This window comes from Ailuropoda melanoleuca, chromosome 4 (assembly GCF_002007445.2).
Source record: "Ailuropoda melanoleuca isolate Jingjing chromosome 4, ASM200744v2, whole genome shotgun sequence".
Taxonomy (NCBI): Eukaryota; Metazoa; Chordata; class Mammalia; order Carnivora; family Ursidae; genus Ailuropoda; species Ailuropoda melanoleuca.
In genome coordinates this window covers 58,991,600-59,012,336 of record NC_048221.1, presented here as the reverse complement: position 1 = coordinate 59,012,336, position 20,737 = coordinate 58,991,600, and the positions used below count along the sequence as shown (strand labels likewise).

General features: G+C 36.3%; 1 protein-coding gene across 1 annotated transcript in view; it reads left to right on the top strand.

The window, feature by feature from the left end:
* The window catches only part of CCDC138 (coiled-coil domain containing 138), a 160,299-nt gene that overhangs the window by 1,483 nt on the left and 138,079 nt on the right, over positions 1–20,737 (top strand). The window contains exons 2-6 of the mRNA XM_034657263.1: positions 626–683; positions 2,565–2,685; positions 4,790–4,917; positions 8,002–8,189; positions 14,736–14,894. Of these exons, the coding sequence (XP_034513154.1) occupies positions 626–683; positions 2,565–2,685; positions 4,790–4,917; positions 8,002–8,189; positions 14,736–14,894 (654 nt within the window). The remainder of the gene's footprint in view (positions 1–625; positions 684–2,564; positions 2,686–4,789; positions 4,918–8,001; positions 8,190–14,735; positions 14,895–20,737) is intronic.

The following is a 20,737-nucleotide window of genomic DNA, read 5'->3' as shown; positions in this document are numbered from 1 at the left end:
CGCCCTGAACTGTTGAAGGGTAACTTGCAGGCACTGTGATACTTTTATCCCCAAATATAAATACTTGATTGTATTTTCTAGGAATAAGGATATTCTCTTATATATCCACAGGAACGAATTAAAAGAGACCGTTTATACAATAATATGCAATGTATAGTCCATATTAAAATTTCAACAATTATCTCAATAATGTCCTTTGTGAAATTTTTTTTCCGGTGCAGATACAATCTAAAAATGAGCATTGCGTTTGGTTTTCTCTTCTGTTGCCTTTATTCTGGAACAGGTTCTTAAGTCTTTGCCTTTTGTAATGTTGGTATTTTTGAAGACTAGGACAACTGAATTTCTCTGGTGAATACACCGTATGATTAGATAGATAGGGGTTTTATGCATTTTTGGCAGCAGTGATGTATGCGTTGCTCCTGTTCATTAGGAGGCATGTGATGTTGCTTTGTCCCATTTTTGGTGATATTAACTTTGACCGCTGGGTTAAGGTAGTGTCTATCAGATTTGTCCACTCTAACCTTTGTAATTATCTCTTGTACTTAATACATAATTTGTGGGGAACTCTTTTGAGACTATAGGTTGATTCTTAGTGTATAAGTTAAATATGTCTTTTTCTTTTAAGTATGATTTTTCAGATTTTGATCAGGCTGAATGGAAGAGAAGATCGCTAACCTCCCCAGGTAGGCTGATGTATATTTGGAGGTTTTAACAAATTTAATTTGAGAGAAAACATTTTAAAAAATGTTTAGGCTGAAGACTAAGTGCTAGATATCTTGTGATACCAAGCTTTTTTCATTTGGGTAATGAACTAATAGTAATCAAGATTTTGGGGGGTAAAATCAAATTGAATGAATTCTTTTTGGTGTTTCAGTTACAACATTTTTGCCTTTAAAAATGTTAAAAATTAAACAGTATATTAGGTAAAGAAAACTAATTGCTATTCTTTTAAGGCATAAACTTTCCAAGTTACAGGGGTAATAATTGTTGCACTGGAAGAATTTATCAAATGTACTTGATAAAGATAATTATAATGTGAGATTGGGTGGGTTGGAACATTATGTGGTAATTTGAAACTAATATATATATAGCTATTTAACCATTAGTCTTTTGATTTGTTGATACTTCTTCAGTGACATTTTTACTAGTAAGTATAATAATCGCATTTTGAGGTGATAGCAGCAGAAACAGTATCTCTAAAAGTTTAAAAGTTATCAGTTGGTAGATTAGAGAATTTCATTTTTTTCCAGTTTATTTCATTTTGAAATTTTGTAAACACTTCCAAAACATTCCTTCAGTATGAAAAAAAAAAAACCTGGTGATTACTGAGTCTAGTGTCTTAAAAATATCTTAAAATTGTATTCTAGTTTTGAAATTTGCCCTAAAATTTCCAACTTTTTAAAATATAACTAAAAAATATAGCCCATTTAATTTCTGATGGGGTAAACATGCACGTAGACAGGGATGCATACATTTCAACGACATGGATGGAACTGTAGAGTATTATGCTAAGCGAAGTAAGTCAGAGAAAGACAAATACCATATGATTTCACGCATATGGACTTTAAGAAGCAAAACAGATGAATATAGGGGAAGGGAAGGAAAAATAAAATAAGATGAAAATTGAGAGGGAGGCAAACCATAAGAGACTCTTAACTATAGGAAACAAACTGAGGGTTGCTGGAGGGTGTTGGGGGCGGGGGAAGGGATAATTGGGTGATCAGCATTAAGGAGGGCACTTGACATAATGAGCCCTGAGTGTTATATGCAACTGTTAAATCACTAAGTTCTACCTCTGAAACTAATTTTTTAAAAATCAGGTAATTCCAAAAAAATTTTTAAAAATATTTCTAAATTTCTTATTAGAGAAGCTCTCTTTGCCTTTTAGTCGCTGAATTTAGACATAGGCTAATAGTCTGTTAAAATGTTTAGTGTTTAAGGGCGCCTGGGTGGTGCAGTCAGTTAAGTGTCTTGACTCTTGGTTTCGGTTCAGGTCAGGATCTCAGGATCTTGTGAGATCAAGCCCTGTGTTGGGCTCCATGCTCAGCACAGAGTCAGCTTGAGATTCTCTCTCCCTTTCTCTCTGACTCGCCACTCTTACTCTCTCTGTATCTAATAAAAAAAATGTTTAGTGTTTAAAACATATAAAATGATAAAATGTTTAATATTTGAGGACTGATGAAATATAATGATTAGGTAGAAAGAAAACTGGATTCTGAATTTTAATCTTTCCATTTGCTGGTTCTGTTACTCAGATAAATTCACGTAACTTCTCTGGTCCTTAGACTTTACATCATTAGAATAGGGTGAAAGACACCTATTTTGCTTTCTTCGTAGTAAGCTGGTTGTTGCTAAGATCAAATAAGGTAATAAATGAAAGAGCATTTTGAAATCAGTAAAGTGCTATATAAATACAAGATTTGATGCCTATTTTCTGAAGTTTGCATTGCAGAGACATACAGATAAGAAATCATTAGGTAATTTTGCTGCCTTACCTTTAGAGGCCTAGAATGAGATTAGTATCCGATTTTAGTAATCTCTGCTATTTTCTTTTTTGTCACCAGATGATTTGGATATCTGCTCATCTGGAGATAAAGTGGGTTCATCATTAAGATGTTATTCTGATGAAAGAAAGCATTGCACAACACCGCTTTGTAGTTCATTCAAACGCTTAAATGTGAATTGGTAAAGTACCTTGAATCCTTAGTATTGCTCTCCCTTTGGTATCTAAAAAAACTGAGAGATTAAAGGGTGGATTGTTTATGTCTTTGCTTTTTTTTCTGAGAGGAAGTACAAGCAGTCTGGAGCCCACTGAATGGTTGAAGAGACCGATTTATTAATTTTTACTGAGAATCTCCGTGGTAAAAGCATAAACCTAGCGTTATGGTTGGTGGTATAATGGAAAGTTATTTATACAGTATGAAAGATGAACAATTATTTTTATGGTTGTTCATCCAGGACCCAAAGGAAGACCCTGCTCCCTTTTTTTTATTTAAAGGAGCTAGGATAAAAATGAATGCAGGTTTGTTAGACGGAGATATTTCACTCAGCATCCACTGTGTGTCTACTAGTGTGGGAAGTTATATTTTAGGTAGTTGAGAGAAATAGATTAAGAAATCAGCCTAGGGAAATGCTAACTACAAATATGCAGAGTACTGGGCTGTGAGTGGCTGAAACCAGTATAAAAACAGTGGAAGCTAAGGTGGAATAAAGTTCTGAATTAGATACAATTAAATGCCATAAATATGTGGCAGAAGGAGGTGCTATGGTTATCAAGAAGCGGTAAATGTTTTGAAATCATGTTAAACCATAAAGATGTATACATACACAAAATGAAATGTTGAGATAATCATGGGGAGAAGAAAAGATAACTATGCTGAAAATATTTGTAAATTACTAATGTAATTGGTATTTGGGTGCTTGAATTTTTTATATAATTGCCTCATTTTTACTTAGATGATTTAATTCATGTAAAGCACTTAGAACAGTGCTTAGAACATAGAAAAGCATTCAAATGTGCTATTAACATTGTTATTACTATTTTATTTGGCATTCACAAAGTAGTTTTGTTGATCTGGATTTAAGATTTGAACATAAGGTAGGTTGAATATAGAGTAAGGAAAATAAAAATTGTTTTGAGATAATTATGAATTTCTGGAAAGTATTTTCTTATATTTAACTGATAGTTTTATTATTTTTGTTATCATAAATGATCTGAGTATAATTTCAAGTTATAACTTGAAGCTTTTGAACTGTGAAAGTTTTTATGACATCGGACTGTTTTTTTCACAATCTCTAGTTATGATCTAATCTGGAATTATAGTACTGTCTAGCATAGTAGCCACAGGGCACAGGAGGCTATTGAGTACTTGAAATATGAGTACGAAATATACACTGGATTTCAGAGATGGATAAAAGAATGCAAAATACATTAATAATTTTTTAGCAGTGATTATATATTAAAATAATCTTTTAGATATACTGGGTTTAACAGTGTTAAAATTTTGTGTCTTTATGTTTTTAATACGGCTACTAGAGAATTTTATTTTATTTTATTTTTATTTATTTATTTAAAGATTTTATTTCTTTATTCGACAGAGATAGAGACAGCCAGCGAGAGAGGGAACACAAGCAGGGGGAATGGGAGAGGAAGAAGCAGGGCTCATAGCGGGAGAGCCTGATGTGGGGCTCGATCCCATGACGCCGGGATCACGCCCTGAGCCGAAGGCAGACGCTTAACCGCTGTGCCACCCAGGCGCCCCTACTAGAGAATTTTAAATTGCCTTATGTGACTTGAATTATATTCCTTTGAGCAGCACTGCTCTAGAAATTTCAACTTTGAGATCATCTTTTTGGAGAGAACACCTGAGATTCTAGTTCTGCTTTACCTTTTGCAAGTTATGTTATGTGTCAGTTATTTAAATTTTTTAGGTTTTAGTTTCTTCCTGTTAAATGTTGGTTCTTTTAGCTAAAATTATAGCTAACAGGACCTGTTACATCTACCTCACAGAAGTATTAGGAATCAAAAGAAAGAGTTTGGCGGTTGTAGAGCATTCTGCAGGTGTATGTCATTTTAAATTAAGCCCATTGGAATATGTAGAAAGATAACTATAGTGACTTTTTAGGATCAGTGACTTACTTTCCACATTTTGTTTTCCATTTTTAAAAATGTTTACTTGTTACATTTTTTTTAATTGTTATGCTGTTAATATTTGAAAAGCATTTTTATTTTTTTAAAATGCTATAGAAAACTTCCAGAATGCTGTGATAGATTTTTTTTTTTTTAAAGCCTAGATGATGAACTGGATTCTTTTCAAGATTTAAAGCAACGAGAAACAAAAGAAGAGTTAATTGAGAATGATCATAGAATTAATACCTCCAAAATAAGCAAACAATCTTTTAAAGACATAGAAAAAGGTAAAAGAGATAATCATTTTAGAACAGTTCCTAAAGTTGCTTTGTCAGGGCATCTGGCTGGCTCAGTAGGTAGAGCATGCGACTCTTGATCTGAGGGTTGTAAGTTTGAGCTCCGCATTGGGTATAGAGATTATTTAAAAATAAAATCTTAAAAAAAAGTAGCTTTGTCAAGTAGAGCACATAAAGTTTATCTCATAGTAATAACGCTGATCCTCAGGTGTCTGTATATTTCTGTGTTCTGCATTTTTGTAAGCCATGAGATAGTAACTGTGCTTATTAGTGACTGAAGGAGAAGAGAGAAATAAACTTCATTATTTTTCAGTAGTATTCCTATGCTCTCAAAATTATCAAAATAAGTTAGTAATCAATTGAATACTTTTTATAATTTCTTCATATTTTTTCATATCAGTATTTGTTAGGAAGTCACTAAAAACTGTGGTAGATTTGAGTAATCTTTTAATATTTTAAGATAGTACTCCAGATTTCTTAAGGTATAGCTTCTTCAGGCACTTCTTTAGTAACTCTCTCTGCATGTAGCTGCATGTCATAGTTTTGTCAGCATTTCAAGGAAAGAGGCAACCAGAAATGGCTTCCTCTTGGCTGCAAGACTTTGAGAACAGTATTACCCCTTTGATAGCCTTTGTGCATCTCTTCTGGGTATACCTTGTCTGCGTGTAACACATGCTTATTTCTCCCTTCCCACTCTCCTTCATCCTCTTCCTATTCATCTCAGCATTTGAGGAAAGTGAAAAGTCTGCCTGGAGTTGTGTTTCTTGCTACGTGGTGGATTTTCCCACTGAAAAATAATTGAAAATATAGAATAATGTAAGAAAAAAGTTGAATGTATTTAAAAGTTGACATAATTAAGGAATATTTAAGCTAGGAATTGTGAGATGGGAACCTAGAGAGGCAAGCAAAGTAGTGAAAGTGTCTTTCACTTTAGGGCCACCAGGGTAACTCAGTCGGTTGGGCATCTGACTCTTGATTTCAGCTGGGGTTGTGATCTCAGGGTCCTGGGATCCAGCCTGGTGTAGGGCTCTGTGCTCCAGTGGAGTCACCTGGGATTCTTTCTCCCTCTCCTTGTGCCCCTGCTCCCCCTCCTGCACTCTCTCTCTCTCTCTCTGAATGAATGAATGAATGAATGAATAAGTAAATAAGATCTTTTAAAAAATGAAACTGTCTTTCACTTTAAGGGTATTTGCTGAACTGAGTGAAGTAAACCTTTTTTTTTTTTTTTTTTTTTTTAAGTTTATCTATTTGAGAGTGCACCCGCTTGTATGCACATGTGGGGGAGTGGGAGTAGAGGGAGAGGGAGAAAGAATCCCAAGTGGACTCCCTGCGGAGTGCAGAGCCCTATGTGGGGCTTGATCTCACTACTCTGAGATCATGATCTAAGCAGAAATCAAGAGTTTAGCTTAACAGACTGAGCCACCCAGGTGCCCTAAACTTTTTTCTTTGTTAAAAATTGGTGTTATTTTTTTATTTTGGCTCCCTAAGTTCTGTCCAAGATGGGGAGTACAATAGGAGACCACTTTTTTAAAGCTAGGGTTCCCAGGAAGGCTAATGCAAGTTAAAACCACTTTCAGTACTAACAGAAAATAAATTCTGGCAATACAGTGTTGGCAAAGAAGTGAAGCAAGAGAAACTTGCTCATCCATTGCTGTTGGGAGAGTAAATTAATATAACCACTTTGGAAGCAGTTTGGCATCACTGGCACAGTTGAACCTGCACATGTCCCCTGTGGTCCAGCAATGTTGCTGTTAGCTCATATACCCGGAGAAACTCTTGAACATGTGTACCAGCAGCCATATGCAAGACTGTAGAGCGCCTGTGTAAACAAAGAGCTCAAATATAGAAATAGAAAATAGGATAAAATAGTGAAGATTTGTGAACCCGATTCTGTCATTAATACAAGAACATATTTAAAAGAGGTTATAGAAATTACATAATTACATCATTATATAAATTACAGACGTTATTATATAAGGTTTAAAACCAGGCAAAACAAGGTCTTAAAAAATTTTTTTATTTTTACCCAAATAGTAAAAACTTAAAAAATAAAGCAATGATTAATGCTATATTTGGGTTAGTGGTTAGTTTGGTTTAGGGGAGAGAAAGGAATGTGATCAGGGGTTTCTGAGGTGACTCTACATTTCTTGGCCTAGGCAGTTAATACGTGAGTGTTTTCACGCACTTTAAAATCCATTTTGAAATAATTTCAGACTTACAGAAAAATTGCTGAAAGAGCATAGAAAATTTCTAAGGCCTTCACACAGATTTTCTAAATTTTAACATTGTACCACATTTGCTATATAATTCTTTCTGCGTATAATACTGGAGACTTAAAAACATTTTTTTTTATTTAAATTCAATTTAGTTAACATACAGTGTATTAGTTTCAGGGGTAGAATTTAGTGATTCATTGATTGCTTGTAACACCCAGTGCTCATTACATCAAGTGCCCTCCTTAATGCCTATCACTTAGTTATCCCTTCCCCCCACCCACCTCCCCTCCAGCAACCCTCAGTTTGTTCCCTGTGGTTAAGAGTCTCTTATAGTTTGACTCCCTCTCTGTTTTTATCTTATTTTATTTTTCCTTTCCTTCCCCTATGTTCATCTGTTTTGTTTCTTAAATTCCACCTATGAGTGAAATCATACAGTATTTGTCTTTGACTGGCTTATTTCACTTAGCATAATAGCCTATAGTTCCATCCATGTCCTTGCAAATGGCAACACTTCATGCTTTTTGATGGCTGAGTAATATTCTATTGTACATATATACCATATCTTCTTTATCCATTCATCTGTCGATGGACATCTGGGCTCTTTCCACATTTTGGCTATAAACAGTGAGGTATATGTGCCCCTTCGAATCATTATGTTTGTATCCTTTGGATAAATACCAAAGGGTCGTTGGGTAGTTCTATTTTTAACTTTTGAGGAATCTCCATACTGTTTTTAGTACTGGAGACTTTTTAACAATACTATAATTTATATTTAAAGTAACTCTTCCTGAAGAGTCCTCTGTCTGTGAATATTTAAAACTGTGAAGTAATAAGCTTTATAATTAAATTTCTTTTTTAGCATTTGCCCAGCCAACTAATTTGGCACCAAATTCAAGAAATTGGACTGAATGTTGTAATAATGCAAGTGACTCCCCTCTGAGACGTGTCAGCTGTTCGACATCTAAAACACCAAACAAGGAGAGAATACTTCCACATCAGATAAATCAGATCTATGATGAATTATTTCAAATACACCAGAAACTGCAGGTAAGAACTAAAAACTGAATTGAGAATTCAGATTTATATATTTATTTATTTATTAAAGATTTTATTTATTTGTTTGAAAGAGAGGCAGCGAGAGAAGGAACACAAGCAGGGGGAGTGGGAGAGGGAGAAGTAGGCTTCCCACTAAGCAGGGAGCCCGATGTGGGGCTCGATCCCAGAACGCTGGGATTATGACCTGAGCAGAAGGCAGACGCCTAACGACTGAGCCACCCAGGCGCCCCGAGAATTTGGATATATTTATGTTCTAAGCACCAAACATCTATAAAATTTGAATACAGAGTATTTCATTTTAATTATTTTAGATAAGCGTGTCAAGACAAAGTCAAAAGGGAACAAACACAAATTTATTACAGTTATTGAAGGGAAAAATTTATAGCTGAGGAAAAAAATAAATGGTGTTATTATGTATAGGTGTATTTCTTAGATATCAGATTTTTCATTTTGTGTTTGTTTCTTTATTTCCATCCCATCTTTGCTTAAGAACTAAAACAAAATCTGCCGGTAAAGTGTATTTTTTTTTTTAAGTTTTTTTTTTTTTAGTAATCTCTACACTCAGCGTGGAGCTTGAACTTACAACCCTGAGTCACATGCTCCTCCAGCTGAGCCAGCCAAGTGCCCCTAAAGTGTGCTTTTTGAAGTAGTGTTCCTGATTCATTGTTTTAAATACGTATACCTAAGAAGTTCTCTTGTCAGTTCTCACCAAAATTCGATTCAGAGCATTGGCCTTTGTCTTCTTTGGGATTTTTTTGTTTCTAAAGGGTGTGATTCATGTATTTATCAAGTGTCCACTAGGTGGGAGTACAGAAGGGAGTAAAAGTATGTGTAATACACAGTTCCTGACCAAAATTGTTCTAGTTGGAATTGTGTTATATTTGTATACAAGGAAATAAACATTTTTAAAAAACCAATATCTAAAAAAAAGACTCCAGTATCTCATTTTGTCTGAATAATTCAGATTATATTACCATATCATTTCAGAAAAAGATTATTTTGGCCTAAAATCACTGTAGAACAGTTCAGGGAGAGACATAACTTGGTACTTGACTGAGGTAAAATGTAAAGAGGAGGAGAGTGGAAAGGGTATTCCAGGTGGCAGGAGTTGGGGGTGGGAGGTTTTTGGGAAGGAGTGATTTGTCAGACAGAATTTGCCAGCCTGGGGAAAGAACACTCAGGCTGGCTACTACAGGTTTTTAAGCAAATGAGTGACAGAGTAATAGTGCATTGGGAAGATTCCTTTGCTGATACTTTCTGAGATAAGAAAGAATAAGCAAAGTTGTAAAGATATATCATTTACTGCAAACACAATAAAGACAAATATTTTTTAAAAAATGAAGTGCAGTGGATTCATCTTGTTTAATCAGTAACTTAAAAATTTTCTTAAAAATTGAACCTAACTTAAAAATTTTCTTTAGTCTTCTGTTGTGTTGGTCATCATTCGTATACACATTTTATCATATATTGTGATTTCGTTCATTCAACAGATGTTTGAACACTTGCTAACATACCTTTGCATACTTAGTGTTGAATATATAGAAGTAGATAAGTATATATGGTCTTGCCATACGTAGCTTATTAGAATAAATTGTGAATACCCGTATAGTTACAATTTTATAAATTTAAGTGAATAATTCAGGTATAATAAATATGAAACCTGATTAGGATAGATTGGTAAGGTCTTCTGAGAAAGTATCATTTTACTTATACCCTGGAGGAAGAGTAGGGGATTATCCCTACTAGACTGTGATGGTCTAGTATGAGAAGCCCCAGAAGCATGATGATATATTCATTCAAGGAAAATGTAGTAGGTAACTAAAGATTTTTAGAGCAGGGGAGTTGCTTAATCTAACGTATGCTTAAATCAATGGGTTGGAGGGGCATAGGTGTGGAAGTTGGGAGACCGTAGGATATCCTACCGTAATAGTGCAGGTAAGAGGTGATGGTAACTTGGGCTGGGTGGTGGCAGAGAAGTGGAATTGGGGGGCTTTTGGGGGTAAATTGGGTTAGACTTTGTGTTACGAGTTTGATGTGGTATAGGGAAAATAGGTGTCTAGGATAATTTTCACGTTTCTGGTTTGTACAACTTGGAGGAAGAATGAATATGGGGAGGGAGATGAAGATTCTAGTTTAGAATGTATTAGGTTTGAGACTTTAATGGAGACCTAATGTAAATAAATGTATCAGCTTGGCATTTAGAACATATGTCTTGGATGGCTGTCTAAATTGGGAGTCATTTATATACAGATATTTAAAGCTGTCACCAGTAGGTGAGATCTAGAGAGAGGGCAGAATGTGAAGAGATGTGGGTATCCTGATGGTGTCTTGGGTTAGGATGAGGGCCTTAGGGATAGAAAGAAGTGGGTGGATTCTAAACATTTTTAAGAGAGGGATCCATAAAGTCATGGAGATTGTTTTGATGTGGAAGCTATGCAGTAGGGTTTTAGCCAAAGATGAAATGCAGGTTTATTCTTTTGGCTATTGGATAAATGATTCTACCTTTTGCTTAAGATAGGGAACCAAAACTGGAGGGAAAAAAGATTCTGTTTTTTGAGATTTATAACTTTAATTTTTGTGTAGGAAGTAATTCCTTTCTTATGAATATTATATTTTTATTTGCATTATTTTTCTAGGTAGCACTGTTTTGGTTTTTAAAAGTTTGTAAAATACTTAGGACATACAGAAAAACAGAGAATATTATAATATCAACTGTATTTCCATTGCCCATATTGCATAATGCTAACATTTTATTAATAATTCTGTTTGATATTTTTAAAGGAAATAAAATACTTCAATTAGAATTGAAACAGCCTTCTTCCATCCCATATCCTCTTCCTTTTCCCAAGGATTCAGCACTCCCTCGAAATTAGTGTGGATCCATTATGTCCTGTTTTAACACTTTTATGTATTTTTATATATGTATTGCTTTGAATATTTTAAAATATTACATAAGTAATGACATATTGTGGTTTTCTTTTTGCAGCTTCCTTGCTTCATTCATTGTTATATTTTTGAGATTTATATATTTGGCAAATGTAGTTGTAGTTCATTTATTTTAACTGCCATGTAGCATCCCGGCCTCTAAATAAACCACTGTTACTTTCTATCTTTCTTTCTTTCTTTCTTTTTTTTTTTGAAAGATTTTATTTATTTGAGAGCACATGAGCAGGGGTGGGAGGGCAGAGGAGAAAGGAGAAGCGGGCTCCCCTCTGAGCAGGGAGCCTGACAAGGGGGTCCTTGATCCCAGGACCCTGGGATCATGATCTGAGCTGAAGACAGAGACTCAACCGATTGAGCCGCCCGGACGCCCCTATTTATTTATTTCTGTATGAATATACAAGGTGGAGTTTATATTTTACAAACAGCTCTGTTTAAATGTCCTTAACCTATAAGAAGTAGTAGTAGCAGGTTGCTACCAAATCATTCTCCAAAGTGACTGTGCCTATTTATTTACGTTCCCATCAGCAACATCCTGGAGTCGTCTTTCCCCTCATAAATGATAGCAATCTTACTGATGTTGTAGTTTGCATTTTTTTGCCTTTGAGTATTAAATCCATTAAGATGTTTCAGAGTTTAGACAGTAGTGGTAAGACCATGTTTTTAAGCGAACCAGAATAGTAATCTGTAGGTGCAAACCCAAGACTTTGAGCAAAAAGACTGGTTTCTTTTATGTCAAATCTGAATGTTGAAAGTATATGAGATAACAACCCTGTGTCCAGGAGTTAATTTTCAATTCTCTAGAATTCTAGGGTTCTTTGTTAGTCAAATAATATAAACATAATAGTAGAACTTTCTGGCTTTCATCGTATACTGAGATAAAAGAATTCCAGCACGTTTTTGTTAACAGTTGACCAGTGGTGGGGAGGCTCTTAATGATTGCACTAGAATTCATTTCTTTCAAGGCTATGTATATCTGCCTCAGGAACTGTTGGCACTGAGACAGATGAAGGCAGGTGTCTTGCTGCATTTCCACAGTAGAGGCCTAGTCCCATACAGAAAGCTTCCACATCCAGAAATGATAGAAGAAAGGTCTACTGAATCTTTTTTTTTTAAGTTTTTATTTTAATTTTTATTTTAATTCCAGTTAACATATAGTGTTATATTAGTTTCAATATAAGTGTACAATATAGTGATTCAACACTTCCATACATCTTGAGCCATCTCCAAAAAAAGGAAAATGTGATGTACCTTCACAGTGGCCTGCTGAGCACTGAAGGAAATAGTGAACCTGCATCAAATAGTTCCAGAACTAGGAAGTGCAAGATCAAGGCTCCGGCAAATTCATTATCTGTTGGGAGCCCACTTTCTGGTTCATAGACAGCCATCTTTTTGCTGTGTCCTCGCATGTTGGGAAAGTCCTCTTTTTAAATTTTTATAAAGTGTGCAATTATTTTTAGAATATTCAGTTATTCTACCATCATCACAGCCAATTTTACAATATATTCATTATCCCAGTAAGAAACCGTAAGAAACCCCCTTCTCTTTAGATATCTCTACTCATTAACCCCCCACACCCCCTTAGCCCCCGCCCCACCTATCTCCTCTCAGCTCTAGGCAACCATTAGTCTATTTTCTGGCCATAGATTAGCTTATTCTGGACTTCTCATATAAATGGAATCATACGTAGTGTATGTGAAGTATCTGACTTCTCTCACTCACCATGTTATTTTCAAGGTTCATCCATGTTGCAGCATGCATGAGACAGAATTTTATTCCTTTTTATAACTGAATACTCCATTATATAGGTATACCACATTTTCTTTTTTCCCCCCATCAGTTGATGGACTTGTGGGTTTCCATTTTTTGGCTATTATGACTAATGCCGCTATGAACACTCATGTTTAAGTTTTGTTTGAACATATGCTTTCATTCCTCTTTATTGTACATGAAGCAGTGGAATACTGGGTCATATGGTAGCTTTTTGTTTAACTTTGAGGAATTTTCAAGACCGTTTTCCAATGTGACTGCACCATTTTACATTCCCGCCAATAGCGTACAAGGGTTCCAGTTGCTTCACATCACTGACAACGTTTGTTATCTGTTTTCTTGATTCTGACCATCCTGTGGGTGTAAAGTGACACCTCATTGTGGTTTTGATTTGCATTTCCCTGATGGCTAGTTGAATTCAGTTTGGACATGTTTACTTCGTGCTACCTGAAATACAGGTGGGGATATTCAATAGGAAGTTTGGACTTGAGTTTGGAGCTTAGAGAAAGCTGAGCAATTGTAGGTTGGGAGCAGTTAGCATATAAATGGTAATTTTGCCATTGAGTGGAGGGAAGTAAGCAGAGAGAATGAGAAGATGTGAAGGGAAGTGACTTAAGCCCAAATCCTGAGGAACATTAGTAATTAAATAACAGTAAAGGAAGCAGAGCCTGCAAAGGAGGCTGAGAGGCCGTGGCCAGAGAGTGAGGTGGAAAACCAGGAGAATGTGGTGTCATGGAGTCCAATGAAAGAGATTATTTTAAGTTGGAAGAAAGGGCCTATTGTATAAAATGCTTTTGAGAGACTCAATAAAATTAGGACTGAAAGTGACCTTCAAATGTAGTAATAGGTAAGTCATTTCAGTAGGGAGATGCTGGCCAAGGCCAGATTGAAGTAAATTGAGGAGTGATTGGGAAATACAGAGGGCATAGCAGGTGTAGACAAAAAGTGTTAAAGAATTTTGTGAAAGGGAGGCAGTCAGTGGGTATGGTCAAGAGCAACTCCATTTCAAATGAGATTGGAGATATTAAAAATATTAGAGGGATTATCAGCACAGCAGTATCCAAAGAAGGCAGAAGGCAATAAGATCCTGAGTCTGCCTTTGTAATGGGAGGGAAGGAGAGACCTGTCTTGAGGGCAGGAGGTTGGTGTTTCCTTGTGCTGTCTTCTATTTTCCCTGTGAAGTTAGAGATGAGGCTGTCTGCACAGAATCATGTAGGAGGTGAGATGTTCAAAGTAAAGAATGGAGAAGGTTTGAAATAGGCACTGTGGAGAGTAGGAGAGAGCGAGCCAACCACGAAAATATAAAATGATTTCTGAACTGCATTGAGAATCTGGTAGAGGTTCCCTGAATTTACAATAGTACAACTTTTTCTGGTGTGTGAGTTTTCTCCATTGGTATTGAGCAGTGTGGCTTTGGGGTTAGTACTATAATGCAGGGCTGGAGTCTTTTAGCCCAAGTGAAGAACAAGAAGGGGAGGGGGTGGAGAGTATAGGGAAAGAACAGATGGTGAAGTTGAAGTGGAGCATGGAATTAAAGCTGAATAGGGGATTATGCTGCATAGTACAGGTGCATTTTGGACCCCACATTCTCTAGAGTCCTCATAATGGAATCTCACTATGGTGTCATGTCATTTTGCAGCAAGATAGAATTTCTGTGCAAGCTTACTTGCTGTGGTAGTCTAGCTGTTAGTGTAGCCCAGATTTTACTTGGGCCCATGTAGTCCTAAACACCATTTGATTAAGCTGCAACCTCAGTAAATAAAATATAATTTGTAGAAGTTGTGAATGTACTTTCTAAAAACACATGACTCTGACATTTTAATACAGTGTGAAACTGCAGCACAACAGGAGTTTGCTGAAGAACTTCAAAAGCGGGAACGTTTTTTAGTTGAAAGAGAACAACTACTTTTCAGACATGAAACTGCTTTGAGTAAAATTAAAGGTGTCGAAGAAGAGGTTCTTACAAGATTTCAGATTATAAAGGAGGTAACTATATAGCATTTGATTTCAGAGTAATGTAATTTCTGTTTTTCTTAATTTAGATTCACTAGTTATTAGCATTTTGCCACATTTGCTTTATTTCTTCTCCATTCCCCCTTCTCCCTACATAGTTTTTCCTGGACCATTTGAAACTAACTTGCAAAAATCATGACTCAGCACCCCTAAATACTTCCTTAGTATAATCAATGCTTAATTATTGGACTGTGTATCTCCTAAGCATAAAGACATTTGCCACATCATTATCATATTAGGAAATTAATGCTAATTGAATAATTTAACCTAATATGTAGTCTGCATTCATTTTCCCAATTGGGTCTTAAGATTTTTTTTTTAACATTTTATTTATTTATTTATTTATTTATTTATTTATTTATTTATTTATTTATTTAGGAGAAAGAATGTGTGCATGTGAGAGGGAGAGGGAGAGGTAGAGAATCTCAAGCAGACTCCCTGCTGAGCATGGAGCCCAAGGTAGGGCTCAATCCCACAACTCCTAGATCATGACTTGAACTGAAATTGAGAGTTGGATTCTTAACAAACTGAGCCACCCAGGTGCCCCATTGTCTTGAAGTCTTTTATTGCTTGTTTTATTTTCTGATCAAGGAACTAGATAGAATTCATGCATTATACTTGATTTTTGTATCTTTTTGGTTTCTTTGAATCTGGAGCAGTCAGCCATTTTTTTGGTGAGACTTTTCTTTGAAGATTCCACGCCAGTAGTCTTGTGGAGTATGTCGTATTCTGGATTGGCTTGATTGTTTCCCAAGGATTTTTTTCAGGTTGAATATTTTTATCAAGAAAATTATCTAGGTGGTAGGGTGTACTTTGTTTCTTATCAACAGATACATTACTATATGTATAACTTACATAGAGTAAATTTCATCTGTTTTGAAAAGTGCATATAGTCTTGTAATCACCACCATAGTCCCAATAAAGAATAACTCTAGCACCCCAAAAGTTACCTTATGCTCCTTTGAGGTTATTCCTCCCCACCCCTAGCACTCCCGCCCCCTGCCAGTCACCACTGACCTATTTTCTGTCCCTGAATTTCTACTTTTTCCCAGAATATCATGTAAATACAATCATGATTTTTCTTTATCTGTGGTTTTCAGCAGCCGTTTAATTATGAGGTATCTCCACATGCTTTTCTTTGAGTTTATCCTGTTTGGGGTTCACTGAACATCTTGACTTTGTAAATTAATGTCTTTCACCAAATTCGGGAAGTTTTTAACCAAAATTTCTTCACTTGTATTTTATGTTCCAACTGCTTTCTCATCCTTCTGTGTCTCCAGTAACTCATGTGTTAGGTCTTCCTATTATACCACAGACTGCTGCAGCTTTGCTCTTTTCCCTTGTGTTTCTTCTGTGTTCTTCAGATTTGATAATGTCTATTATCTACCATTACATTCATTGTTTCTTCTTTCATTTCCACGTTGCTACTGAGATCATCTAATGAATTTTTAATTTCTGGTATTTTAATGTTCTAAAATTGCTATTTATGTTCTTTTAATTATGTTTAATTTTCCTTACGAGAATTTTTATCTTTTCATTTGCATTCATTTGTATTTACCTCAGGGAACATAGCTAAAAATTCAGCGTCTGGATCATGTAAGAATTGGCATTTCTCTTGAGACTTAATCACATTTTTCTGGTTCTTTGTATGTTCAGTGACTTTTGGATTGTATTTGGGACCTTTTGGATATTGTATAGATTCTGGATCTGGTTATAATCCTCTGGAGACTGTTTATTTTTTTTAAGCAGTCAGCCCAGCTGTTTGCTTATTTATAAATTTTTTTTTTTTTTTTGGTCCTCAAGCTTTTTATTGCTTTAACAATGAAACCTAGAGGACATCCTTCTTGTAAAAATTTATTTTGTTACCTCTAAGCAATATTTTGAGGGAATGGCAGTATTTAGTATTTTTTTTCACTTATAATTTTTTTTGTTATATTATGTTAGTCATCATACAGTACATCCCTGGTTTTTGATGTAAAGTTCAGTGATTCATTAGTTGCATATAACACCCAGTGCACCATGCAATACGTGCCCTCCTTATTACCCATCACCAGCCTATCCCATTCCCCCACCCCTCTCCCATCTGAAGCCCTCAGTTTGTTTCTCAGAGTCCATAGTCTCTCATGCTTCATTCCCCCTTCTGATTACCCCCCTTTCTTTATCTCTTTCTTCTCCTACCGATCTTCCTAGTTCTTATGTTCCATAGATGAGAGAAACCATACGAAAATTGTCTTTCTCTACTTGACTTATTTCACTTAGCATTATCTCCTCCAGTGCCGTCCACGTTGCAGCAAATGTTGAGAATTCGTTCCTTTTGATAGCCAAGTAATATTCCATTGTATATATGGACCACACCTTCTTAATCCAGTGATCTGTTGAAGGGCATCACGGCTCCTTCCGCGATTTAGCTTTTGTGGACAATGCTGCTATGAGCATTGGGGTTCATATGGCCCTTCACTCCGTCTGTATCTTTGGGGTAAATACCCAGTAGTGCAATGGCTGGATCGTAGGGTAGGTCAATTTTTAACTTTTTAAGGGACCTACACACTGTTTTCCAGAGCGGCTGTACCAACTTGCATTCCCACCAACAATGTAGGAGGGAAGCCCTTTCTCCACATCCTCTCCAACAATCGTTGTTTCTTGCCTTGTCAGTTTTTGCCATTTTAACTGGCGTAAGGTGGTATCTCAGTGTGGTTTTGATTTGAATTTCCCTGATGGCTAATGATTTTGAACATTTTTTCATGTGTCTGTTAGCCATTTGTATGTCTTCATTGGAAAAGTATCTGTTCATATCTTCTGCCCATTTTATGTGTTGTTTATTTGTTTCCCATGTATTGAGTTTGAGAAGTTCTTTATAGATCTTGGATACCAATCATTTATCTGTAGTGTCATTTGCAAATATACTGTCCCATTCCGTGGGCTGCCTCTTAGTTTTTTTGACTGTTTCCTTGGCTGTGCAGAAGCTTTTTATCTTGATGAAGTCCCACAAGTTCATTTTATCTTTTGTTTCTCTTGCCTTTGGAGATGTGTCATGAAAAAGGTTGCTTTGGCCGATGTCATAGAGGTTGCTGCCTATGTTCTCCTCTATGATTTTGATGGATTCCTGTCTCACGTCAAGGTCTTTCATTCATTTGGAGTTTATCTTTGTGTGTGGTGTGAGAGAGTGGTCAACTTTCATTCTTTTGCATGTAGCTGTCCAATTTTCCCAGCACCATTTATTGAAGAGACTGTCTTTTTTCCACCAGATGTTTTCTCCTGCTTTATGAAAGATTAGTTGTCCAAAGAGCCGAGGGTCCATTTCTCGGTTCTGTGTTCTGTTCCATTGGTCTATGTGTCTGTTTTTGTGCCAGTACCATGCTGTCTTTGTGATCATAGCTTTGTAGTACAGCTTAAAATCCGGCAACGTGATGCCCTCAGCTTTGTGTTTCCCTTTCAACACTTCCTTGGTGATTTGGGGCCTTTTCTGTTTCCATACAAATTTAAGGACTATTTGTTCCAGTTCTTTGAAAAATGTCCTCGGTATTTTGATCGGGATAGCATTGAAAGTGTAGATTGCTCTGGGTAGTATGGACATTTTAACTATGTTAATTCTTCCAATCCATGAGCATGGAATATTTTTCCATCTTTTTATGTCTTCCTCAATATCTTTCAAAAGTGATCTATAGTTTCTAGGATATAGATCCTTTACGTCTCTGGTTAAGTTAATTCCAAGGTAACGTATGATTTTTGGTGCTATTGTAAATGAGATGGATTCCCTATTTTCTCTTTTCAGTCTCATTGTTGGTGTATAGAAATGCAACTGATTTCTGAGCACTGATTTTGTATCCCGTCACATTACTGAATTGCTCTATAACTTCCAGTAGTTTGGGGGTGGAATCTTTTGGGTTTTCCATATAGAGTATCTTGTCATCTACGAAGAGAAACAGTTTGACTTCTTCTTTGCCGATTTGGATATCTTTTATCCCTTTTCGTTGTCTGATTGCCGTTGCAAGGACATCTAGTACTATGTTGAATAATAGTGGTGAGAGTGGGCATCCTTGTCGTGCTCTGATCTTAAGGGAAAGGCTTCCCAGCTTTTCCCCATTGAGAATAATGCTTGCAGTAGGCTTTTCATAGATGGCTTTTATGAGATTGAGAAATGTACCCTCTATTCCTACACTCTGAAGGGTTTTAATCAGGAAAGGATGCTGTATTTTGTCAAATGCTTTTTCTGCATCAGTTGAGAGGATCATATGATTTTTGGCTTTTTTCTTGTTGATATAATCTATCACACTAATAGATTTGTGAGNACTTCTAGTACTATGTTGAATAATAGTGGCGAGAGTGGGCATCCTTGTCGTGTTCCTGATCTTAAGGGAAAGGCTTCCAGCTTTTCCCCATTGAGAATAATGCTTGCAGTAGGCTTTTCATAGATGGCTTTTATGAGATTGAGAAATGTACCCTCTATTCCTACACTCTGAAGGGTTTTAATCAGGAAAGGATGCTGTATTTTGTCAAATGCTTTTTCTGCATCAATTGAGAGGATCATATGGTTCTTGAGTCTTTTCTTGTTGATATGATGTATCACATTGATTGATTTGCGAGTGTTGAACCATGCTTGCATCCCAGGGATGAATCCCACTTGGTCATAATGGATAATCCTTTTAATGTACTGTTGGATCCTATTACCTAGGATCTTCTTGAGGATTTTGGCATCCATGNGGCATATATATTAATAATTGTCATATCCACTTGTTGAATACTTCCTTTAAGAATAATATAGTGCCCTTCTGTATCTCTCTCTATGGCCTCTAGTTTAAAATCCAGTCTATCTGATATGAGAATTGCTACTCCAGCTTTCTTTTGAGGTCCATTTGCGTGGAAGATGGTACTCCATCCCCTTACTCTAAGTCTGAATGCATCTTTGGGTTCAAAATGAGTCTCTTGTAGACAGCAAATGGATGGGTCATGTCTTTTTATCCAATCTGCAACCCTGTGGCGTTTTATGGGAGAGTTTAAGCCATTTAGATTGATAGAGATTATTGACAGATATGATTTTAATGATGCCATTTCTCTTTAAAGTCTTTGTATCGGTTGTGACTTGCTGCTCTGTATCACTCTTGGGGCCTTTTTACCTTTATAGAGCCCCCCTTAATATCTCCTGTAGGGCTGGTTTCGTGGTTACGAAATTGGTTAATGATTGGCGATTTTGGAACGTCTTTATTTCTCCATCAATTCTGAATGACAGCTTTGCTGGATAAAGGATCCTTGGCTGCATGTTTTTCTCTGAAAGAGCTTTAAAAATGCCCCCCCAAGCCTTTCTCTCATTCCAGGTCTCTGTAGACAGGTCTGACGTAATCCTGATACCTTTGCCTTGGTACGTGAGAAATTTCTTTGCCCTGGCCGCTTTCAATACTGTATCCTTGGATCTAATATTTGCGAATTGCACTATGACATGCCGTGGCGTAGGTTTGTCCTGGTTGAGCTTGGATGGGGTCCTCTCTGCCTCTTGGACACGAATGCTTGTTTCCCTTGCTAGATTAGGGAAGTTTTCAGCTGCAATTTGTTCAAATATCTCTTCTAGACCTCTCTTTTTCTCCACCCCCTTGGGCATGCTGATGATTCTGACATTGGAACGTTTCACTGAGTCAGTAATCTCCTGTAATCTACATTCTTGAGATTGGATTTTTTTGAGCCACGTTTCCGTTTTAGCTTTCTCTTCTACTAACCCATCCTCTAATTCACTGATTCGTTCTTCTGCCTCATTTACCCTGGCCGTCAGAGCATCTAGTTTTGACTGCATTTGATTAATAGTATTTTTAATTTCTGCCAGATTC